This window comes from Thunnus albacares, chromosome 18 (assembly GCF_914725855.1).
Source record: "Thunnus albacares chromosome 18, fThuAlb1.1, whole genome shotgun sequence".
NCBI classification, from domain to species: Eukaryota; Metazoa; Chordata; class Actinopteri; order Scombriformes; family Scombridae; genus Thunnus; species Thunnus albacares.
In genome coordinates this window covers 16,090,065-16,104,740 of record NC_058123.1, presented here as the reverse complement: position 1 = coordinate 16,104,740, position 14,676 = coordinate 16,090,065, and the positions used below count along the sequence as shown (strand labels likewise).

The 14,676-nt window shown below is 39.2% G+C and overlaps 3 protein-coding genes across 4 annotated transcripts; 1 reads left to right on the top strand and 2 right to left on the bottom strand.

Annotated features, from left to right (window-relative positions):
* Positions 1–1,604: 1,604 nt before the first annotated feature.
* On the bottom strand, positions 1,605–6,567 carry ess2 (ess-2 splicing factor homolog). The gene is made up of 10 exons (XM_044334333.1): positions 6,178–6,567; positions 5,010–5,178; positions 4,757–4,840; positions 4,314–4,483; positions 3,929–4,046; positions 3,675–3,808; positions 3,446–3,548; positions 3,218–3,327; positions 3,001–3,116; positions 1,605–2,827 (listed from the first exon to the last, which is right to left on the bottom strand). Exons 1-10 carry the CDS (start codon positions 6,319–6,321, stop codon positions 2,548–2,550), a joined length of 1,428 nt encoding a protein of 475 aa, XP_044190268.1. The 5' UTR covers positions 6,322–6,567; the 3' UTR covers positions 1,605–2,547.
* An 802-nt stretch (positions 6,568–7,369) lies between these two features.
* Positions 7,370–11,581, bottom strand: LOC122968549 (homeobox protein goosecoid-2). Its single transcript, XM_044333886.1, has 4 exons — positions 10,716–11,581; positions 8,598–8,949; positions 8,248–8,498; positions 7,370–7,891 (listed from the first exon to the last, which is right to left on the bottom strand). Exons 2-4 carry the CDS (start codon positions 8,833–8,835, stop codon positions 7,814–7,816), a joined length of 567 nt encoding a protein of 188 aa, XP_044189821.1. The 5' UTR covers positions 8,836–8,949; positions 10,716–11,581; the 3' UTR covers positions 7,370–7,813.
* Positions 11,582–11,687: 106 nt separating this feature from the next.
* si:zfos-128g4.1 lies at positions 11,688–14,666 on the top strand. Of its 2 annotated transcripts, none has more exons than XM_044333883.1 (2): positions 11,688–11,915; positions 13,760–14,666. In XM_044333883.1, exons 1-2 carry the CDS (start codon positions 11,786–11,788, stop codon positions 14,470–14,472), a joined length of 843 nt encoding a protein of 280 aa, XP_044189818.1. In that variant the 5' UTR covers positions 11,688–11,785; the 3' UTR covers positions 14,473–14,666. The 2 variants fall into 2 exon arrangements, with proteins under 2 accessions (XP_044189818.1, XP_044189819.1); XM_044333884.1 differs by lacking the exon at positions 11,688–11,915 and adding an exon at positions 12,452–12,548.
* Positions 14,667–14,676: the final 10 nt, after the last annotated feature.

Sequence of the window (14,676 nt, the reverse complement as noted above, 5' to 3'; positions counted from 1 at the left end):
TCCAACCCAAAAATATAATCGCTGGTTGACCTGAGTGTGCAGCGCTGACGATGGACGCAGTTTATCACAGCAATCATGAAAGGGGCTGTTATTGTAGTACTAATTAAAAAACTAATTACATGTGACAACATCACTTACCCCAAGGTCATAAATGAACATGACCCCACATCATCAATCACTCCAGCCAAGCAGAGATTTATTCTAAGTCATTATTTTACTAAAAACACTCATGAAATTAGATTTGCATTTTACTTTTGGGGTCCTTTGTGACAAAATAAAGCATAAATATGCATTTCTACCCTTAATGTGATCATGTAATTTTCTCTATTTTATGGTCTTCCTTCCCTTCTTGGGGCAGTCTGACCTATTTGACCTTGTGAGATGGCCCATGGGTCAAACTCAAAGACTGCAGTTATCATAAGGAGTCAGTCCCTGTCCCTGTCCTTTATGGGAATTCACAGCCTACTTTTGTAATCATGATGGAAGACATCTAATGTCTTAACATCCGCTTTCAGGCTTTCATGTGCACATGATTTGTGTGTGAGTGTGGAGAACCATTATCATACTATCACAAATCATACAACCACTGAGCCACAGTTCAAACGCCACACTCGAAATGAAAAAGAAGTTGTACAAACACTCCTAAAAAATCAAAAGATGGTGCTATTCAATGTTTTTTGTCCTTTTCAACATGTACATCCATAGTAATCCATGCTATTTACCAATAATCTCACAGTATCATTATATGTTCACCTATAACCAGCTGGATGAAACTGGTGTTGAGTATCAGAGCCCTTGATAAGATAAGTTCACTTTCAGGTTTGCCTTAAGACAATACTCATACGCCCATAGGCACATTGAATAAGTTATGACTGTTGTAATTATTCCCACTGTGCATACAGGCTGTGAAGTGATCCCCTCCTAGTGTGACTCAAATATAAGAGATGGGGGACAAAAATTCACAATCCTTATTCTGTGCATAAATGCATTCTTAAATTCAGCTGTCGCTAAAATGAGGGTAAAGCAGTCTGAACAAGTCTTTCTAGTACAAATTTCTATTCAATTCTTCCACTGCAGCACAGCAGGAAAACGCTGTCTCTGGGGAAACACAAAGGGAATTTCTTATTAAAAAACCTGTACTGCTGGAAGATACCCACTTGACTTAAAGACTGCTGAAGTCTCATATTAGCTTCAGCTCATGTTTGAAATGCATTTTGACACAGTGTTGCACTAGTAAGGAATTACTTCACGGCCACTATGGAGAGAAAGACAAATTAAAACAACCGATAACACTTTTAAAGTACATATAGGCATGCAAGCATTGTTTTAAGGCAGATTTAAAATGCACAACTATCCTATTACTGCTTTTGTGGAAGGATATTTCTTACCAGAGATAAACATGCATATTAAACATGAACTGGAAATCATTTTGGGTGTTTGTGACTAAGCGCATATCGTAAACAACCAATTTAAAATGTTTGACTCACTCCTGCACACCATCCTTAGTTTTGAAAACACTGCCCGATGAATCATGACTCCCCTGTTGACTTTCACACACAACTTCAGCCTTGTAAGCTCTAATGTTCAGAAAAACAAACTTGAGATCATGTTGAACTATTTCTGTTTGTAGTTTAAACCCAGAACAGTATAACTACATCTGTACATTTGAAGCTTGCTAAAAAAAAAACAACTTATTATCCACAGTTCTGATCAACCACCAGTAGAAAACAGACAGGAAACAGAGCTGTTGATTAGGTTGTCATCTGATGATACATGGTATGATATTCTTTTGCAGACCATTTTACATCAAAAAGGTCCTATTCCTTTATAGATTTTTTTTAAAAAAGGTGGTCCAGTTTTATGTTGCTGAGTCCAGCTCTGCTTGTTGCATTTTCAATTTTAAACTTGAAGGATAAATGGCAAAAAGAAACATGGAAAAAACATTCATCATTTAAACTCCACGCCAGCGAGCTGTCTGACTGAAACCCATTTTTGACACAAACACAAAACAGTGAGATTAGTTGAACTTGTTTTAAGGTAACAAAACAACACTTTGTCTCTGCATCATAGAAATGACTCAAACACTGAGATGCGACCGCTCTTGGATGCTGTGTGTTGAAGCCACATTTGTGTGTGTGATTCTCAGAAACAACTGCTGGATTACAATCATGAAATAAAAATATCAGTTAAGCATGTGCTGCTGGGTATGAGGCAGGGATAACTAAAGTTTGCAAGGGTGTAAACAACTGAACAAAAATCAATAAAAACTGGATTTTTGAAACAAAACTTAAAAAAAAATAAAATTAATTAAATAGAATATGGCCACTAAAGTGAATTTTACAGTGAACTACATTAATCCATCTCTGCAAAAATGTAACAAATAAATCCTTACAAATTCTTAAATCCAATGTATGTTCCTCTATCCAGTCATCCAGCCCAAAGATGTGCTCTGTAATTCGAGAAAACTCGGTATTTAAAGTTATAATTAAGTTCTCCACATTATAAGAACTGTGTTTTGTACGATCCCAGCAGAGAAAAGGGTCCTTCTTAGAAAAAGTCTGAGGCTTTCCGTCTCTTGGGAAGCTGCAGCAGATTGTCTGTGAGTGAAGTGAGGTCCTGAGTGCCTGGCGTTTTGGCTTTGTTTGGTGTTGGTGTTCCTGAGGGAGTGGACGGGCCACCGAAGGGAGACTTGTAGCCAGGGACTCTGTGCGAGGGTGATGGGGTGTAACTTGCCCTTAAGGCTTTGTCCGTGTATTTGCTGGATGTCCGATTTACAAGCCTCTGCAGGGCGGGGGTGAGGGCTGGGCTCAGACCTTTAGGCGTAAGACTGCAACACAAAGGTTGATGTAATCAGTTAATGATAGCGGCAAGTAATTCACTAAAAAAAAACACTGTGGTAACTAGTGAAACTCTCTGTTTTATGGAGAGGAGGTGACAAATGTAGTGATCTTTTTACTTGCAGAAATACTCTAAAGAGTGCAGACGGTCTAATGTCTTTACCTTGCAAGGTTCTCTGTGACCTTTCGCAATGCCTCCTGCTTCTTTGCGCGGTTTTTAGCAGCAGCTTCGTTGGCCATCTTTATACCCAATCTCTCTCGTCTTCCTGGCTCTGGGATCTTTCAAAAACAGCGTATTTTAAGTCTCAACATTTTACAACTTAACAAATAACTCAAACTTAATGATTTACAAATCATTACAGCCACTGAAACTTTATTACCTTAAACGATGGGCCGTGGTTCCTCTCGACATATGGAGTTTCTGATCCATCCAGACGAAACGGGGTGCTCTCGATCTCACCCCACGTCATGAGAGGTGACTCAGCGACACCTGAGAGGACAAAACGAAGCATTCAAAACTCTACTAAGTAGGTTGCATCATTAACCAATGTAGTTTGATCTGTCTCAGGATTGTTACAATGTTCAAGAGGATTTTTAGACTTGCTTACCAGGTGCAGGGGAAGGCGTTCTTTCAAAGCCATATCCGTTGACTGTTGGAGATTCATGTGGGATGAGCTCTTTCCCATCTGGGCCAACTTTACCCTGTTTGAACTGGCCAGAGAACATGATAGATGAGCTACATAATTCAGGGATTAAAGTATATTAACAATGAAGCTTTCCCTAATGCGGCATCATGCATTTTGTGATTTCATAATATATCATAATCCTATATTTTACCTGTGCATTTAGGGCTGCAGCCTGTTGAATCTGGCTTTTGTTGAGAGCTTTGCTGAATGGGTCTCCAACGAAGCGTGTGTTCTTGTGAACTACTTCCCTTGGCTTCTTAAAGATAGCATCGTCGTCTTTAACACCTGATTTGAAGAAGAGAAAAACGCATGAAATTCACTTCCCCCCCCTTTCACTTAACTTTATTTAACTACAAGATGTGTTTTCATAGCTGCCTTTACTCAATCCAAGTTTGATCCTCTTACCTTCTGGATAATACATCAAGGCATTCTTCGCTTTGTACTCCCATGTTTCCAGTCCAGCTTTGACACATTCAAGAGCTGCCTTCTCCACTGATGGTAAGGCAAGTTGCTCTTCATGGCGCTGGAAAATATTATTGAGTGTTTATAAATGTTATCAAAATAGACTAAGGGTGTGTCATAAGTTAAATAATCATCTGGATGACAGTAATCAAATGCTGCTACAAATAAATTTAAGCAACCTTTCTTTTCATAGCTACCTTACAAGCCTACTGGTGGCAAGTGTTTGAAACTCAACGGACTGATGCTTTTAATTTTAAGTCCCCCTCAACTCAAAAATGGATTTTGGTTACAGTTTTTTACTTTGATGTTTGAGCTTCAGAGTGCCTACCTGTTTGAATTCAGCCTCAGCTTCATATAACCAGGCGTGCTTGAGCTTCTCCTTATCTTTTGCTAGATCCATTATCTGCTCAAATGATGCATTATCCTCGCTGGTATTTTTAGCGAGGAAGCGATCCAGACAAGGCAGCTCTTTCTCTTCCTTTTCATCATACTTGTTCTCTATAAAACACAACATCAATAGAAATCGGGTTAAATTTTAAGTATTTGAAACTCCATTTGTTAGTGTATTACTGCCAAACATGTCCATTCATAAGACCGAGGAGAGGAAGAGGAGAAAAATATACAGAACGGAAACAATTTAGGTCAATTTAAAAGTTGGAAACAGGTCTGTGGGTTCATATGAACACACAGATAAACATTTGAACATTATATCACCAACGTCTTGAGAGTTTCGGCTCTTCATCTTAAAAAAAAAAAAGAAGAGATACTTACCACCATCTATACCCTTAGCACCATGAGTGGAGGAGGGAGATCCTGAACGACCCACTGGTGTCTCAAAACTAGCTGGTGTCACATCTTACACACAAAGAGGACGGAGAAAAAACAAACAGATGTAAAACATGTTTATGGGAACCAGAAGAGATATCTAACAGATACAATTTGTATCTTTTGTGATATCACTAACTAATATAATCAATTTTTACATGGTATAACATGAAAATACAACTTTAAATGTATTACTCACAAGGTGCAGTTGATCGTGGGGTAGATTTTGTCAGAGATGATCCATATCGGATGGATATCTCTCTCATTCTCTCAAGATCTCCATTTTCCTCTGCATCAAGATAGTCCTTCTGCGCCTGCAATTTTGTCACATCTGGGAAGAAGTCCCTCTGGATGATCTTCTCTAAACTCTGTTAGAAGTTGACAGGTAGGAACATTCAGCTTTGTTTAAGGGCAAATAATGACATGTTCAGTTACATAAGGGACCTGTATTTCTCAAGCAAGTCTCACTTTCACTCTCAATGTAGTATGTTTTCTAGCTTGCTAGTGTCCAAAACAAAACAAGGTAGGTCAGCAACTAACTATTATTTTGACTCTTGATCTCAATCTGTAGATTATTCTCTTAGCTCTTCAATCCTTTCGTCTATGAAAATGAAACACCAGGAAATAGTGAAAAATGATCACAATTTCCCAGAGCCCAAGAGAGGACGTCTACAAATTGTTTGTTTTGTCTGACCAACAGTTCAAAACCGTAATATATCCGAGTTACAATTATATAAAAACAGAGAAAAGCTGCAAATCCTCACAGTTGAGAAGCTGTGGGGCTTATAGAGAAATGTGAGGCTTTATTGCTTGAACATTTATATAATCCAATAATCTCTTATCAAGCTTGTTGATTTTTATTTTTCTGTTGATTGACTAATTGTGTAATCAAATTACTATTTCAGTTTTACAAGATTGTATCTTGTGACCAGGATAGTTTTAGTGAGTGAGCAGAATATTTCTGGACTCAACAATTTGATATAATTAATATGACAAGTCCCAACACATCTCAAATCCTAAAACATGTCTATTTAGTCTTATATCATGATATGACTCCAACATTTATATACTGTACATAATGTTACCACCTTAATTTGTTTCTGAAAACAGCAGGTGGGGTATCTCTGATTTGTCACATTTCTCACAAGGCACTAAAGAGTTCCTTAGTTACTTATTCCCTCCTTAAAAACACACAGAGCTCAACACCAAAAGTAATACTTGTTTCACTGAATAATTAACCTGTTCAATTGTTTTTTTAACCTAGTAATATGAAATACAACACGTCTGTTATGATGTCTGATAACTAGCTAACGTTACTGATAGCCCGTCCCCGCAGGTCTCCCTATCATAGACCATCATTTAGCTACCTCAATGTACTCCTCTTCATCGAGGACCTTTCTCGTCAGCTTCTCCTTGTCCGTCTCAGGCTGCTGTCGGAGAGCCACAGTTGTGACCGCTGAAGGGACGAGAGTACCGGACAGCGATTTCCTCACGCTAGCGCTGCCCTCCATTGTGGACAAAGTTAGCCTCCTAGGCTAACGGCTAACGGCGAACCTTCTACGACAAAACACCCACTGAATGGAAACAGAAGGTGGCCTTTGTATTTAACAGGTACCGCTTCAATAGTTTAGTCTTATTGTAGAAAATTACACCTTTAAAGTAGCGTATATGTCACCAACTGTAACCCGTAAGCTAACTTTTAGCCACCTCAGGGCAGCAGCATACAAACAACGTAGTGATTACGTACAGTCTGACTAGTTACGTCACCGGAAGTTTACTTCAGCTCAAGAAATTTCCACTACAAAAGAAAAAATGCCTACTTTTTCTGTTATTCTTTATTTTTTAAGTTATTTTTCCATCTATTTATTATTATTATTACTTTGATCCTTTGTCCTGTTACCATGTTGATTGTATCAACAAACTGAAAGTGAAGTCATGTCCTTTAGGTTATCTTTATTTCATTATGATGCCCAATTGTTTTATTATTGTAACACATGTTGTAAGTGATGCTTTCTATAAATAAGGTGATGGGGAAAAGAAAGAAAGAAATTTCTAGTATACAGGCAAGAAAAGGAAATGTATTTCCAGTAAACAATATCTCATTATTTCTAATATAAATTTTATTATAACTTTAAAGTTAAAACGTTGTGATATATGATCAGTTTATCAGTATATTTTTGTGGAATGTGTTTCAGTGCTTCATTAGTCTGATCGACTCATATGACTAAACTAACACAGTACTACTCCATATAAAACATCTCTGATTATGTTTTTGAGCCTCCAAGGGTTATTGACCCCCACACTGACAACTATTGGTCTAAATTAACTACGTTATATGAAGATCTTTGATATAAAAGTTGAAAGTTGCTGAAAACCTTGGAAAATTTTCACTATTTTTTTCATCCACAAAAACCTGCATGAAGGTGTTTTGTAAGCTGAAAAGAGGAGATGTATGATGTGTATATTAATATTCTAATTCTAAGCCAGCTTTTGAATTGGTATGACACTTCAACTTGTGCAGCTTGTGTTATAGCTTGCGTAAAAAATGAAGTTCCTCCATCTCTCTGAAAAGAACTTTATTTGTCCTCAAGGACACTTTTTTCACAACCAGTGCAAATTAAATCCATTCACAGACTCATGATTTAAACCATCATAATTAACATCATAATATACAGTCAGTCTTCTATCATTCACTCAACAATCAAATAGGCTACAAAATCGTCTACAGTCACGCAGTTTGACTGACAAAAGTCCCATGTTTGTTTATTTTCTAAAACAAAAAAGTCTGGCTACAATATTTGATAATAATAGCAAGAAAATTTCCTTGTATTTATGTAACTCTCTCTCTCTCTCTCTCTCTCTCTCTCTCTCTCACACACACACACACACACACACAAACACACACACACACACACACACACACACACACACACACATTGCTGGACACAAAGCTGTGGTCCAAATATACATTACAGTACACAGTCCATATATACAGTACAAAATCTAGTTTTCTGTGTTTCCCACAGTAAATGTAAGTCTTTTCTGGCGCCTCCACTTCGCTCTTCGGTTTTTAAACCAAACCTATAAACAGAAAAAATATAATGTTATTTTTTATTGTTTCAGTGACATACTGTACTTATATTGTTTGGCCCTTACAAATTCACATTTACATAAACAAGTGGAACAGCAATGGCCATCATTATTAAACATTATCAACAAAAGTATATAATATAATATATATAATATAATTAAAACATGACAAATTGAACAGAGCTCAGGTGTGATCATATCCAAGCTCAGCTGAAGTATTTAAACTATGGTCTAGTGGTCTTGAGATTCTCCTCATTCACACACATATAGATGACAAGCTGCAACACAACATCCAGTTGGATCATTTTGAAAGTTATTTAATCCTCTGTGTGGCTCGGCAGTCTTACCTCTACTCTTTCTTCTCTTAAGTGTGTGCGCTCTGCTAGTTTTTCCCTCGTGTTCACATCTGGATACTGGTTCTGCAGGAACAGCTCTTCCAGTGCGTCCAGCTGTTCCTCGGTGAAAATAGTGCGGTGACGTCTGGTCCGCCTCTGCACCTGACCGGGCGACTGCTCTTCTCTGTGAGCCTCTGCCAGCCTGCACGGGTCCGAGAGCATCGCTGTGGCCCATCCATACTGACAGGCAGCAGGCAGGAGATCTGATTTGAAGTTAAAGTGTTATTAATCTCAAAATCAGTTTTAAAACAAGTACCAACAGAGCTGATTCTTCTCATAAAGAGAAAAGGTTTTTATCTTACCTTCATGCATGAAATCAGTCTGGAATATGTCCCCACAGTGGGAGCAGTAGCAGCAGTACAGGCAGGCGTGATGAACAGTCTCTGTCTGGCCTCCAGCAGGACTCATTGCCTTTTCTTTTAGTCCAGCACCACTTGTTCCACATGACTGTATGTCCCCATTACTGTTGGGGTATTTTCTCAGAATGTTTTCAATAGTGAAAGGAAACTTTTGTTTCTCCACCCTGATCAGTCCATCCATCTCCAAAGTATCTCCAGTATAACAACGTCTGGGATATCGACACACGGGTCTTTTTGATAGTTCAGCCTCTGCTTCTCTTCTCCGTCTCTTCTCTCTACAACAGTGTGTCAGACCCTTATAGTGAAATTGGGAGGCAAAAAAAAAAAAAAAAATAGTAAAACTATAATCCCTCTATGGACCAGACACATAAAACGGTTGAAACTTAATTCCAAGCTAATCTGGGCAGTTTTGTGAAGAGGTTAGGGAGGACGGCAGATTCAGTTAATCTTACCTCATTCCTTTCTCCAAAAGAAATCAGATTTCACTGCATAAAATGAGAAGTGGAGAGCTCCTAAGATCCTTATTGTTGAGGTTTTAGAGAAAAGGGGATTGCTTGGTATTAGAAACCTGGATTTAAAGATGAACGTTTCTTTTTTTTTTTTGGTGTGGCCAGAGACTTGTGTATGCTGAACTTGAGGATTGACTCTTGAATTTCATAATGTCACTTTCCCTGTTTAGCTTTATTAACAAATGATCATGTGCAAATTAGTGGATACGTTCAGTAAATGGCACAAGCTGAGGCAGCACTGATGACAACAATGCATGCAAACGACACACACGCTTATTAGCCAGTTGCAGATGAATGAATGAGGCAGTTATCTTGCTGGTGATGTGTGTGGTGACACTAATAGATTTGTATGTGTTACTCAATACAGATAAGTAATTCAGAGAGGGGGCCCTTCTATGTGGTTTATATTCACAATCATGCATCATGTGTCTTATCTGTGTGGTGCAGTCTTTTCAGTTTGACTTCTCTGACAATGTGTACCGCTGAGGTAAAGCTATTACAGGTTAAATTCATCCCCCCTCAACAAATCCTGTGATTTCATACAAGGCAATACACCTTCTTTTTTTTTTTGCCCAGAGAATTAATGGATTTCCACAATCTGTCTTAAGCTCCTCTTCTAAGGGCTTTTGAAAACAGATAACAATAAACACCATCCCATCCTTTTCACTTGGGTTTAATAGCGCCCAGATTGTTGATGTATAGTTTGCGGAGCATGTGAGATCGCTTATCTGCAGTTATTGTAGTTCTCAATAGAGGGAATTGTACCACATCCGCATTGGTTCAAACAGTTCAAAATTCATTACTGGGGATTAGAATGATAAAGGTTCATTTTGTTGTTGTAAGAGCAATATTTGGTGCAAGAAGGAAAGTAAAGAAAGCCACCGCCGCCTCATGGCTGATACAGTTTTTCTGGATTTTAAAGAAACAGCTTGGAATGCTGTCGTCAATGTAAAGTGATTTTTGCCCCAAAAATGTTGGTAAACATGATTTGTGATGCATCAGAAATTATTCCATTTCACAAGGCCTTCAAACAAACAACATGAAGTGACATATAAAGGGGAAATTGACAATAGTGAGATCTGCAGAAGTGTTTTGATTTCTTTTATCCTCTTTAGACTCAAAGTTAACCCAACACTGGTCCAGATATGGTGACAAAAAAAAGGATATCCACGCCAGGCTGAGGCTGAGAAAGAAATTGTAATTGCTTCTCTGCTTTATTGGGATGTGATGTTGCAGCTCAAGACAGTAATTTCTGCAAAAAATTACATGGCTAACATGCAGAATTGTAATTGTTCTGCTGTTGCTGATGTGTGAGATTCTATTCAATGTGATCATCACTGACTAATGTGCTCTTTAAGTGAGGTGTTGGGATCCAACGTATCAAATAGCAGGTCAGGAGGAAAATATTTAAAACATGAATAATAAAGGACACATGAGTACAATTCAGACAGTAGACATAAACACTCCTACACTGGCTGTTGATGAATGAGCAGAGAAAACCCACATAGCATCAGAATATTCACATGTGAAAAAGCTCAGTGTCTCTGCTTACTGCTGGACTGAGGCCCTAACCCTCCTGGGGAATCGGAGATCGCAGCTGTGTGACCAGGAAATGCAGAGGATCAGCCTCCCCTCTCTGTGTTTACTCCAGTCTTGCTTTTGAGCTTTTCGCAGGGAAACACATTAACTGCTAAAAGCTCAGAAAAAAAAACTTTTCAGATACTGATACCCTGGAGACTTGAGAGGAATCAAGAAAACCACCCTGTTGCAAAACTCCGTATCGAATAGCTGTGTAAAAACAGATGTTATGGGGTTTTTTTCCCTTCTCTCCCCTGAGATCTGAAAATGAACTCTAGGATCTGGTGCCTTTTTTGTTTGGCTCCATAATGTTTTGATATTTATATATATTTATGTTGCTGCAATTGACACATAGAAAGTAGAATAATATCCTACATATATATTCTAAGTTGTGTTACATTTTGTTTACCGCTTTTGTTACATGTACATCTGTCATCCTTTGAACTTTTTTTTAGTTTGTTTAAATCTTCTTTTAATGCTTTCAAACCTAAGTGAGACTACCAAATTCCACCAAAGAGTGTTTTTTGTGTTTCATGTAAAGGATTTATAAAGGCCTGAAAAGCTTGTGTAGTGGGCTATTTTACAAGAAAAACTCAAATTCACAAAAGGTCAGAATAAAATAAACAGAATTGATGATCTTCTGTCTTTCTCATCCCTTTAATCACCTGACAACTCCTCAGGTTTATGTTGAGACCCCTCCTCTCCAGGTTGAGTACCATTAAAAACCCTCTATCAGTGTGATTTGCTGCCTCTAAAAGCTGAAGTGAGACCTGTAAACCCTGAAATGTAATAACAGATTATGGGAGCTTATTTTCTTTATTATCCTCACAATGGAGCAGAGTATTAATAAGGGCCAACGCAGAGTCGTTCGTGCGCCCCCGTGCGACAAAAAGACTACAATGCCCGCCCACCGTTGAACGGCAGAGCGACAACAGCGCGGCAGACAGCTCGCCACTCGCGATAACTCGCAGCAGCTGGGCGGAAAAGGCGGGAGAAGACTGCCGCTTCCGCGTCAGCGCAGCACAGATACAACACTAGGGCAAAATGGACGATAAGTTAATATTGACTGTATTTAATCACCCAGAGCTGTACAATGTCACTTTGCCGAATTACCGCTGCACAGAAAGTCGGGCAAATGCTTGGAGAAACATCAGCATGGTACTGGGTCTCCCGTGTGAGTATTTTTGATTGTTTTTTGTTTATCACAACTTTACTGCCAGTTATTATTTGCTCAGCCGTTGTTGGAAAGGGCGACTAAACAGCCATAAATGACTAAACGCTAGTTGTATCTAGGATAATGGAGGTATTTCGCATGTCTATGGCTGCCAGTTTGTACCTTTTTTTCATCTTTTTATCCGCGCATGTACAGCCCGGTGGTGTGGATGCAGCGGCGCGCACCGTGCTAGCGGTAGCAGCCGCGGCCCGCACGCCGTAGCTAGGCCGCGCTGCACCGACACGGCACGGTCCGGCTCCGCCACTGCGCCGCCAGCAGCCGCGTCTCCAGCAACGGCACGGGGCGGAGGAAAGGCAACATGCTCAGCGTCGTAGCGGACTCGCGGCTTCATCGACCGAGCCGCATGTCTGTCGTCTCGCTCGTTAACACACCGCGAGGTCCGTGAAAGTGAAAGCGAAGTCTCGTGGCAGCGAGCGCGGTGGCGGCAGCAGCAGTATGTCGGATAAAGTCATACATACATGGTGGAAATAAGTCAGAGTCAGAGGGATGGAGGCCCCCTGTCTGAAATATAACCTGAACTAGCCATGAACTCCAGATGGGATCCATGACGAGACAAACCAATATAAAGAAAAGGTCACACTTAGCACCAGAAATAAATTATTTTTAGGCCTCGTTCTTGTGTTACTTTATAACTTGCATCGGTCATTTGGACTTCATTTTACTTGGATAAAGTTTTGCTCCATTTTCATCCACTTTCATGACACACATAAAAACACCATAATGCTGAGAAAATTAGTCAACTTTTTGATTGACTTGAGAGTCATCATTTAAGTCGTTTATCAAGAAAAAAAAGGGAAAAATTATAAACTTCTCATATGTGAGAATTCAGTGTCTTTTGGATTTATTGCTGCTTGCCAGAGAAAACAAGCAATTTGCGCAGCTTGGGCTTTGTGAGCTCTTGACAAGAATTGTTCACACTTTTCTGATATTTTATAAATGAGGAATTGAAAAATAATAATAAGTAATGAAAATTAGTGATGCAACAACTGATTTTTTTTTTATCCTTAGGCTTTCAGGAAATAGTGGAAAATCCCAAATTTCAAGATCACATGGTGATGCCTTGAAATGATTAATGGGTTCCCACAGGTCCTTGAATTCCTCGAAAGTTTGTGAATTTTAGAAAAAAATCGAAGGCCTTGATAGTTTTTGAAAGTAGATGTCAATAGCTCAATAGGTCATTGAAAGTGCTTGAATTTATGTATTTTGTACCAGAGTAGAATATTATTTAGCTGTTAGAAGAAGACCAAAGACCACATAGTCTGAGATTCTGCTAGTTCTCATTATAAAAATTCTGTGTTGTAACAGTCTCAAACTATGCTGTGTTGTGTCCTTGAATTTAAGGGAATTGGGTCTGGAAAGTCTTTGAAAGTCCTTTAATTTAGTGATTAAGAAGGTGTGGGAACCAAATTTACAAATAATATAAAACAAAGCAGCACATTTGAAAGAGTGGAACAAGCTCGTTTTTGCTCTTCATGTTTGATATATTTTTCTGTTGATCGATTAATCAACTAACTGTTTAACCTCTGATTAAAAAATAATTAATTGCCTCTGTCTGCAAAATGACCACACAAGACAATCAACGTCACATAATGTTTGTTCAGGAACTCCAACAAAATTGTAGTTGTTAGAATAACTTTTCTCATGTGCAGCTGTTATGAATGTCCAGGTTGCAGACTGTTTCACTGTTGCTGTCACTATTATTTACTCATCAAAACAGTCATTTTCATTGTTATTAAATGGCAGAATTTTGATTTCTTGCTTCTTACACTATTTTTCTTTTCCAGCCGAGGAGTGCAAAAGAAAATGGAAGAACATGAGAGACAGGTATTTGAAAGAAGTCCGGATGGAGATCAAAAGTAAGAAGCAAGGAGAGGTGATGCAAAGCAGATGGAAATACAGACAACTTATGAACTTCATTGCACCCTTCACCGGATCCAGAAGCGGAGTGGCAGACATCTGCGGCAACAACGACGATGACCACGACAATCCAGACAACGAATCTGGCTGCCCGGAGGGAGAAACCACATCGTCTGAGACGGTCAAGACACCGCAGTCCACAATGAAGGTCCCAGCGAGCCCAGCTGACCTCAAACCCCAGGTAGCGTTCGTGTCGCAGCTTCCTTCAGTGTCTCAGGACTCACAGATGGCCCAGCTGGCTGTTCTGGCTAACATGCCGTCAGGCTCACAAATCACCCCCATCAACAAAACTGGACGGAAACGGCGCCTGATGCAAGAGTCGCTTTCACTGTCTTCGTCCCAAACTACACCGTCCCCGACAAAATGGCTGGTCAAAGACAATGGCTCCTCATTTCCCAACAGGCCACGGGACGAGGACGAACTTTTTCTGCTGAGCTTCGTCCCCGCTCTGAAGCGACTCGCTCCACAGAAAAGATGCGAGACAAAAATAAAAATCCAGCAGATTATGTACGAAGCAGAGTTCAACATTGCACAGCCAGAATCTCATGAGAAACAGCCGGATTCAGAAACGCGGGACTAGGCCAAACTGACTGTTTGTTTTTTTTTTGTTGTTTTTTTTTAAAATACTTAATTGTATTTTCTGAAAAGCTCGTCCACAAAATGAACAAAATATCCTTTTTTTTAACAGCGCAAAGTGGTTGAGTTTGAGGTACATCCTTTTTTCATGTGAAATAATTAACAATGAATAATAATAAAACTTTACTTTTGAACAGATCTCAGTACG

Excerpts from the sequence above, each read along its gene's own strand:
- ess2 (XM_044334333.1), bottom strand. The coding sequence starts at position 6,321 with ATGGAGGGCAGCGCTAGCGTGAGGAAATCGCTGTCCGGTACTCTCGTC. Across the intron at positions 4,841-5,009 it reads CCCACGATCAACTGCACCTT|ATGTGACACCAGCTAGTTTT; the intron begins GTGAGTAATACA and ends TTTGTGTGTAAG. Across the intron at positions 2,828-3,000 it reads GTCACAGAGAACCTTGCAAG|TCTTACGCCTAAAGGTCTGA; the intron begins GTAAAGACATTA and ends TTTGTGTTGCAG.
- LOC122968549 (XM_044333886.1), bottom strand. The coding sequence starts at position 8,835 with ATGGATGGACTGATCAGGGTGGAGAAACAAAAGTTTCCTTTCACTATT. Across the intron at positions 8,499-8,597 it reads GACTGATTTCATGCATGAAG|ATCTCCTGCCTGCTGCCTGT; the intron begins GTAAGATAAAAA and ends ACTTCAAATCAG. Across the intron at positions 7,892-8,247 it reads TAAGAGAAGAAAGAGTAGAG|GTTTGGTTTAAAAACCGAAG; the intron begins GTAAGACTGCCG and ends TTCTGTTTATAG.
- si:zfos-128g4.1 (XM_044333883.1), top strand. The coding sequence starts at position 11,786 with ATGGACGATAAGTTAATATTGACTGTATTTAATCACCCAGAGCTGTAC. Across the intron at positions 11,916-13,759 it reads CATGGTACTGGGTCTCCCGT|CCGAGGAGTGCAAAAGAAAA; the intron begins GTGAGTATTTTT and ends TTTCTTTTCCAG.